The sequence below is a fragment of the Manduca sexta genome, unplaced genomic scaffold (assembly GCF_014839805.1).
Source record: "Manduca sexta isolate Smith_Timp_Sample1 unplaced genomic scaffold, JHU_Msex_v1.0 HiC_scaffold_895, whole genome shotgun sequence".
NCBI lineage: Eukaryota > Metazoa > Arthropoda > Insecta > Lepidoptera > Sphingidae > Manduca > Manduca sexta.
Window position 1 is genome coordinate 3,466 of NW_023595733.1, and position 9,190 is coordinate 12,655.

The 9,190-nt window shown below is 37.1% G+C and overlaps 1 protein-coding gene across 1 annotated transcript; it reads right to left on the reverse strand.

Annotated features, from left to right (window-relative positions):
* Positions 1-859: 859 nt before the first annotated feature.
* LOC115452673 (CD63 antigen) lies at positions 860-9,190 on the reverse strand (the record flags this gene model as incomplete). The annotated part of the gene is given in 6 exon segments (XM_030181263.2): positions 860-1,346; positions 2,266-2,384; positions 2,387-2,456; positions 3,718-3,870; positions 4,407-4,598; positions 9,054-9,190. Coding segments are annotated over 6 exon segments (666 nt in total). The 3' UTR covers positions 860-1,274.

The following is a 9,190-nucleotide window of genomic DNA, read 5'->3' on the forward strand; positions in this document are numbered from 1 at the left end:
GATCAATATACATTTTCGCCTAAACACTCGCATCCAAACGTTCGCATCCCACATAAATTAGTCGGAGAATTTATCTAGGTAATGAAGCACCTGCCTAAAGTTGGAAAGCGTCATAGTATTATGTTTACAGAATAGCTCTACAGCTTCTTTAATTCTTAGAGCCGCTCATGACCCGGCCGAGACCGATATCCGAAAGCAGTCTTTATTTTGTTGTAAATTAGCACCTTTCATAGTACTCATGCAAATTACTAGATTACATAAGCGGTTACTTTCACTACACTTTCCTTTAGCTATTGTGTGGCTTATCCTCGTTTTCACCAACCTTACCCAAGGGTCTAACGGATGTCAAGTGTGGTTCCGTAAAACGAGCTTTAGCACTGAGAGGATGGACAGCAATAAAATGTATATGAATACCTAGCTTTTGCGGTTCGCGGCTTTGCCCGCGTGAAGGAGTTTTCCGGAATATTTTTTTTCCGACTTACTTGATATGTATATTATTAATATTATATTATGACCAAATTACACAAAATCATTATAAATTATAGCCTATGTGTTATTCAGATGTAAAACCAATATTACTGTCAAGTTTCATCCAAATCCGTTCAGTAGTTTTTTCGCGAGGGGAACAAACATACATACATACATCCATCCTCACAAACTTTGGCATTTATAATATTAGTAGGATTCGCCGGTTAAAACTGATATCTAGGTATGTAAATAAAATATTGGTCCTCTATATACAGGATTGTTGTATACGAGTCTTTCAGCACTAGGACGCGCCCTGAGATCGTCAATGCCACCTCCCGTTTAAATCTACTTTAAAACCCCAATTTGATTAAGGGCTAAATAAAACAAACAATATTAATTAGGTAAATATATTTTAATAGTAACCTTAACATAGATATTGTAAATCTGTCAAACGCTATCACTTTCGTAGAGCCGTATTAATAAACCGATCTCACTTTTGAGTTAGATCTTAAGTAGACATTCAACGTATTCAATTATAAACAAAACTTGAGCCGTCATCCAAACGCCAGCTGAGTCGGCGCGGTCTAGTGTCAAAATTTATCATATACTATGACTCAAGATATCACTTGAGATGTTGTTAATGTCTGTTTATGAAAAAGCCTCAATCAACTCTTACTTGTCACGAATGATATCGCACTTCAGAGCGATATTGAGTAGTAGCATCTATTAATATGGCCCTGAGAGACAGATTTGATCATTGATATGTCCATTGTTAAGGTGTTAAATTAACTTAAAGTTAGTTACAACTAATAGCGAGCTCTCCTGCTCTTGTTGCGCACGTGGTTCGCGAGGCACAGACCGAAAACCACTGCCACAAGCTGAAAAAACAACACAGATTAAAATAAATAAAAATCCGATATGGCAATAAAATAGCAGGTCGGTGTGGACGTCTTTGTGGAAGAATCTTGTAAAATTATGTGACGAATGAGCATACACATTGGAAATAACGTTGGTAATTCTTAATATAAACATTATCATTATAATGAGTGTCCCAAATACATAAATACTGAAAAGAGATTATGTTATCTCATTGTATGTATGTTTTTTTTACCACTTTTTCTTTACGTCAAATAGTTTCGAAAATTAAAAAGACGATATTGAAATAGGTTAATATTTGATTAGACATATTTATCAATGAGATCCTTCATTCGAAGAGTTATTGGTATACTACGCGGGATGAATTAATTAATTACAATTTCGCTTACTATAAGAACTTGCACGAGATGGATAGCCTTCAAATTAATTATAAAAAAGATAAAAATAATATTTTAATTTTGATTTGTTATAATTTATATGTATTACTAACTGACCTTGAAGACTTCGACTAGGTAAATAAATTAGCAATCTGCATAATGTACGGATAAGGTGTAAGTACGTATACAGTGTGTTAGTTCGTTTATGTGGAGCTAACACCACATAAGAAGAGTCTCTATTTCGGTAAGTTAAGAGTTAACTTACCGAAATAGAGACTTAAGTTGACCCGTCATCTTTCCAATATTTGAAAATAGAATTTGAAGATTGTATAATTATTGTTTTATAACTAACTGAAATTATTTAATAAACGTTAATAAACTATCGCGTTATCTACCTCTATATGTTATAATATGTTAACATCATAATATTATAACTACAATTTTTCTACGTCCTCATAGAAAATGAAGTGAAGAAAATTTGTTGCGCCTCTGCCTAACCCCGTAACAACTACGTGAGGAACCTCTAACACGCTGTATAGATTACCTCAATGGCGACAACCACGATCGCCACCACTCCGATGACCAGACCGAATGTGTTGAAGAAGTCTTGCAAGATGCCGTTGCAGCCGGAGAAGTTGTCGCTGCTGACAATGTTGCAGGGAGGGACGCACAGCAGGTGTCCGGCAGCTTCAGGTTGAGATAGGAGACGGGACCCGCGGGACCACAGCATTGGAACTGGAGGAAGAATGTACACGGTCACTACTAATCATCAGCTACAGACAGTCCACTGTTGGACATACATCGAACCTAAAGTTTTCTATCTGTTAAAATTGGCCTGCTTCCAACGAGTTCCTGCGACCTTTATCAAGTCCACCTTGTCCTAGCGCTGTACTGACGGTAAGTGTTTTAATATTAAACATATTATTATTAATTAATGTCGCTTGTGGTCGAATCGATTATTTCTCGTGTAGAGTTGGTAAGGACGAAGGAGTGTTTGTACCTACCGTCATGGACGAACTCAAACTGACGTCATTAGACTATAACATTTTGTAACGAAAATATATATGTGTTTACTTTACCTGTATGTACTGATACATGTGCATAATTTTGTGCATAATCACGGCAGAGTATCATACAATTCAATGTTCTTACTAAATCTACACAATACAGTGTGGCGTCATACACCAGGAAATAAAACCTTGCGACATTAAATATTTAGTATTAATTATAAACAGTTTACTTGCCACATACCAGACGCCCGTCTCTAAGAAACTGAAGAGTTCGCGAACAATACAGCATTCAATATATTATAAACAGTTTATTCGTCACATACCAAAAACGCCTGGCATCAAGTGACCGAAATCATTCGCGATAAGGCGGACGCAATATTTAGTTTTGAAGTTGGATACTCATTTTGTCTACAATCAGCCACGGAAGTAGCGGAACAAATTCAAAGCTTTAATATACTTAAATGGAAATATATGTTTTTTTTATCTAAAATAAAGTGAACCCTTTGAAATCTCTTGAAGAAAACTCGGTACTGAGAAAAGTTTAAAGGCGTTTTGAAATTTTGAATTTGTTCAGCTATATCCGCCTTGTGAGTTTCATTTCAAGTAGGACTGCAGTTATATCTAACCCTATAACAGTCATAGTTCCTTAATATTAAATATTGTATCATTATATACTGTAAATAGTATTACTTTGTTAATTTGTATGTCAAAGGTGATGATCCGATCCTAAAAATCACTTTGTTGAGGTGCAATCGGACTATGTCAACTTATTGAGAAACATTACATTAAAATGAAACTGACAGCTATCAAAGTTGGTGAAGCATCTATCATTTTCATACAAGACGCTTGAATCTTGGCGACAGCGTCAGCGCGATGCCTAATAGCAATTTATATAATGCCTGAATGCTATAAGTGATTTAAAATCATGGGAACTAAAGTTTATACGTGCGCAGCAAATCTTCACTAAATTGTCAACTGAATATTACCGTCCTCTCGATTTCATGGAATCCGATGGGATCCCTGTTGAAAACCTCGTTCAACCACCGCGGGATTTCTTGCACCACGTCGTCCAACTTCACGAAGATAAGCACGGCCAGCGTGAGTTTGAGGACCATCAACACCAGCATAAAGATTGAATACTGGAAACAGGAGTTAAGGTTATCAAACAACTGAACAATTATCATTAGAAATTAATTGACCTATGTTTAACAATTTTATAATCCACAATAAATATTTTAAAAGTTATTAAATCTTCAAATCATGTCTTAGGATTTATCGTAGTATATAGTCTGGGCGGACCGTGAGGTACACGAGTGATTCCTAAACCGATAACATCGTTTTGTTCATTTTCTGACATTAATAGCCGAGTTTGGTACCGTTAAAGGAGGTTGACGCCAGCAGATGGTCTTTGTAAAAATTAAACCTTTAATTTTTAATTTAATTTTTCGACTCATTTATTAATTCTTATGTAAACTAAGTCTAAGATATAGCTATGTATTTATACTGTAACAAGTTACGATGGGGTTGTCATGTCTGCCAAAGATAAAAACCCCGAAATTAAAATTAAGACTTAAAAAATAAACCTCGTGCATTCTACACTGACGCAACAGTTTGACCTTTACGTCTTCCCCTCATTAAAGTGGATAGTCATATTATTATAAGTTTTATAACTTACAGTGACGAGCATGCAGTTGCTCTCCCTGATAGCTCCACAGCATCCGAAGAAGGCGACGACGAAGACAATCCCTCCAACCACCATAGAACTGATCGGCGCCACTTGGAAGCTGCTGTCTGTTATTAAGTTCGTGATAGCAGAGATCTGCAGCTGAACTGCAATACCAATACCAAGGAGCCCCAGGCCTGCCAACTGGAATGTACAGAAGCGTTTAATTAATTTCAGGAGTAACATAAGGTCAGTTAAAATTTATTTTAGGTAATGTATACTGAAGGTGCATTTATTATTATGTATGATTTACATTATCGAGCGTTCGGCGCTGTAAGACATGATAACTCTTAGCTGCAAAAAGCTGTTATATTAACTTTATTATGAGTAAATAAAAATGTAAAGTTTTGAAATTTGTTCAGCTATTTTTGTGGCTGCGTGTTCGCTATTTAGTTGGGTATAAAATATAGCAGACACCCTCGCCTTAGCCAGTCAAGTAACAAAGAGGTAAAAGTATGTAAACTTGGATGATAAATGGTAATCTATGTCAAATACTGTGTCACTAACAGGCAGAGGTATAAATGCCTATCAGCCGAAGGGTAGTGGGTTCAGTTTTCACTCATTAGTCGTCCTGAGTATGATTGTCAAAGCTGGCGCAGCGGCATTAGTACCTAAATTCAATTAAAAACAGACTATTTGAATGCAAAAAAATTTAAACAATCATAAGTCATGCCAAGCGTCGCTATCAGCGTTGTGATAGTTGATATGAGATCAAGGTCGCGTTCTAATTGTTCATGCGCCACAATGGAAATGACCTAACGTTTCATGATAAGTCCCTTAATAAAAATGATTCTGAGTTATTTTTATAATCCAAATGCTGTGCCTATGCAGCGGTAACCAGCAGCTCGACTGCCAAATATATCTAATACAGACAAGGATTTGGTCTAATAACTGAATGATGAGACGAGCAAACTGCTCGTATGATGATGGCCTCATGACTGCCCATAAACAGTTGCAATACCATTGAAATAAAAACTATTTAAACGGATTTTATCGCGGTTTTTTATATTATTATTTTCTCGTATGAAGACATTATTTGCAATGTTGAGAACAGTCTTTTCATGAATAATATAAAAAAGGAAGATTCGGAGGCAATACGCCAAGACATTTCGTCAATTTTGCGTCAAAAGAAAATGCCGAAACCAAATCTTCCAAAACATCAATATATCGCTTTGAAGAACTTGCGATCAAGGAAAGACCTTACCATTCTCCGTGCAGATAAAGGGAATGCGACAGTAGTAATGGATACGTCAGACTACAATCATAAAATGGAACAACTTTTATCGGATGGAAGCACGTATAGAATAGTCAAATCAGACCCGACTAACAAGATATTGAAGGCTACTAGCACTTTAATAAAAATTACTCCGATAAATTAAATCTCGACGTAAACTTACTCGTTCCTTCGTGTGCAAAACCGCCTAAACTGTATGGACTGCCGAAGATACACAAGTTAAATGCTCCACTACGTCCCATTGTGAGTCAGATCGACACACCAACCTACAGATTGGCTCAGCACGTAGCAAAAGTGCTTTCACCCCTCAGAGGAAACACTAGAGCATCTGTGAAGGATTCATACGAATTTGTCAGCGACATTAAACACCTACAGTTAGCTGACAATGAAACAATGGTCAGTTTTGATGTCCAGTCTCTCTTCACGAGCTTACCATTACAAGATAGCATCAAAATTGTGTCTAAGAAGTTAGTAGATAATAACATACCTGTGGAATATGCAGAACTACTCCAACACTGCCCCTTACATCTGGCTATATGTTGTGGAATGATCAGTTCTATGTACAAGTAGAGGGTGTAGCGATGGGCTCCCCTGTATCTCCGGTAGTCGCCGATATATTCATGGAGGACTTCGAGGAGACAGCCCTGACAACATCACCGGTCTCTCCAAAGTTTTACAAACGGTATGTAGATGATACTTTCACAATTTTACCATCGGACAAAGTATCTGCATTTTTAAATCACCTTAACTCCATCAATAATAAAATCCAATTCACTATGGAGTTAGAACACAACAAATCTCTTGCTTTCTTGGATGTTTTAGTCATTCGTAATCCTGATCAGACCTTAAGTCATACTGTGTATCGGAAACAGACCCATACTGATAAATATCTGAACGGTGAATCTCACCACCATCCAAAACAGTTAGCTACCGTGGGCAAATCATTGTTTCAGAGAGCACGAGGACTCTGTGACGAGAAACACCTGGCCGCTGAGCTACAACATGTCAAGCAAGTACTGCGAGACAACAAGCTCCAAATTCCACGCCGCCGTCACAGAGACCGAGTGAAACCAGCCACAGTTGAACGTGTTCCGGTTGTACTACCATATGTGAGAGGAGTCACCGACAAGATTGGCTACATCCTGAAGCGTGCTTCAATAAAACCTATTTCAAGCCGCCTAAGAAGATTAGTCAATTTTACCACCTGTCAAGTGCCATATACCTCTGCAAGAACCGGGTGTATACAAGATAGACTGCAACTGTGGCCTCTCTTATATAGGACAAACAAAAAGAAATATAGGGACCCGCGTAAAAGAACATATAGCTGACGTGAAACACCGACGCTCTACGAAGTCTGCAGTCGCTGAACATTCTGAAGGAGGCTCCAATCATTATTTGCGATTAGACAAGCCACAAATCCTTGCCAAAGAACACCGCTTCCTGCCTAGGATGATTCGCGAGGCTATTGAAATTAAAAACACCCAAATTTCAATAGGGAAGATGGTTGGAAGCTTGCACAAGCCTGGGATCCTGTTCTACATTTAATTAAATCGGATCCCAAAAGACCGGCTGCCAGACCTCAAGACACTGTGAGCTCATTCTGCGTAGATCGGACCGTCAACAGATAAATTTTTTTAAAAAGTTGTATATTTGAAAAATGTAGGTAGATATTGTAACTTTGACTTTACGGATGAACAACACCTCAGTCCCCCGTGACCATGAAGGCTGCAAAGTCTTCGAAACGTCGGGAGAAAATAATAATATAAAAAACCGCGATAAAATCCGTTTAAATAGTTTTTATTTCAATGTCTAACATTCGCGTAAACATAAGAAATCATTAGTTGCAATACCACTTTTTTATAGGTCACTGTACTGAGTTTTCAGCGGGAGACTTTCTTTTTTATTCTAAAATACCAGTATTTACAAGGGCCATGTAACCAGTATGTGTCATATTCCGTTTGAAAGGACAATATTGCAGAGGCGGAGGGCGAAATTTTCAGAAAGGGACCCCGACACAACATGTAGGTACTAATATGCATAAATGGGGTCTTCATATCATTCTGATGATAATTAGATTCTACATAAATTACGAAAGGGAAATCGGCGGGAATCTGATTATATGGGCACTTCGCCACTGCAATTTTTTTCTTCCAACTGTTGCTTAGTGGCGTAAACACATACGTCCTTGTAATTGGTACAGACAAAGATACCAGTAATTATTTTTTGGTAAATGTTGTTTCCTATATAAAATTTTGATATACATTTATAATATAATACTGGTTTTAATTTATGAAATCCCTCTTAAGCAACCATCGACTTTATATGACCCGAATAGCTAAAACCAAATGCATCAATCTAATCCAATGAATGCATTTTATATATAAATAGACCTTTAATGATGCAGTTAGTACTATAGTTTTTTGTTGTTTTCCAAGGACGTCATATAGGGCGGGTTCAATAGGCATAAGAGTCCAATCTGAGCGACTGTTTACATCGCTCTGAAACTGACTTCCGGCCCGAAAAGCCCCAAACGAAAACAAGATTAGAAAAAGCAGTTTCTTGGAATAATTTTCTGAAATATATAGAGTGTATTTGTACCGACGCTAATCGTTATCTGTGCCGGTATCGGAGTTATCTTATCGCTATCGGTAAGGACCGTCCGACGAGTGACACTGTTTTGTACACCTATATTATTAGAAATTAATATGACCCGGCTAATATTGCCGCAGTATAAATAAGTAAATGCGGACAATAAACATATTATTATTCAATTGCTCTGGGCCTGCGTTTTAGTAGGATCTGTTAAGTGGGAAACTGTATTTCAGAGTGACCATTATAATCCTAAGGTAGGCTTGGACCTACCGGTCCACTTGTTATAGGATAATGCCTTCTCTTGCCTCATGTTGCCACCCGCTTTAAACCACTCAATGGGTCGACTTGGTTAGCTCTTACCTTTCTTTCGTAATTATTAAAAAAAAATGTTATAATGTCCTAAATACAAATGTTTGAATAAAATTGTAAGGTGGGTAGTTATACTTTTCCAATGTGAACAAATTGATGGGAATTCGATTTAGACATCTTCGATTCACAGTTATGATAGAGGGTATTTCTTTTCAAAATGTTATTCAAAAGTTTGAAAATAATAAGTCGTAGAATGATTTATTCAATAAATTAATAAAGTGAGTTCTCAACTACTAAGTGTATAGAGGAAAACATTGAAATAATCACGCTAACCACTGTAGTTATATATTACAGGTAAAAATATTTTCGATTGTATTTAAAATTCCCAAATTTTTCATTTTTTCGAAGTTTCACATACTCAACAATTTTAATTATGTCAAAATAAAAAACAGATTCATACTCACAGCAAAGACCAAGTTGGCGATGAAGAGAATATATTTAACTAGGAATTCACCGCACCCCATTTTGTTTGAATAGTGTACACGCGTTCTGAACGAAGGAATCACCACAACTAGCTCTGCGCAGTGCCGCGCCGCACACG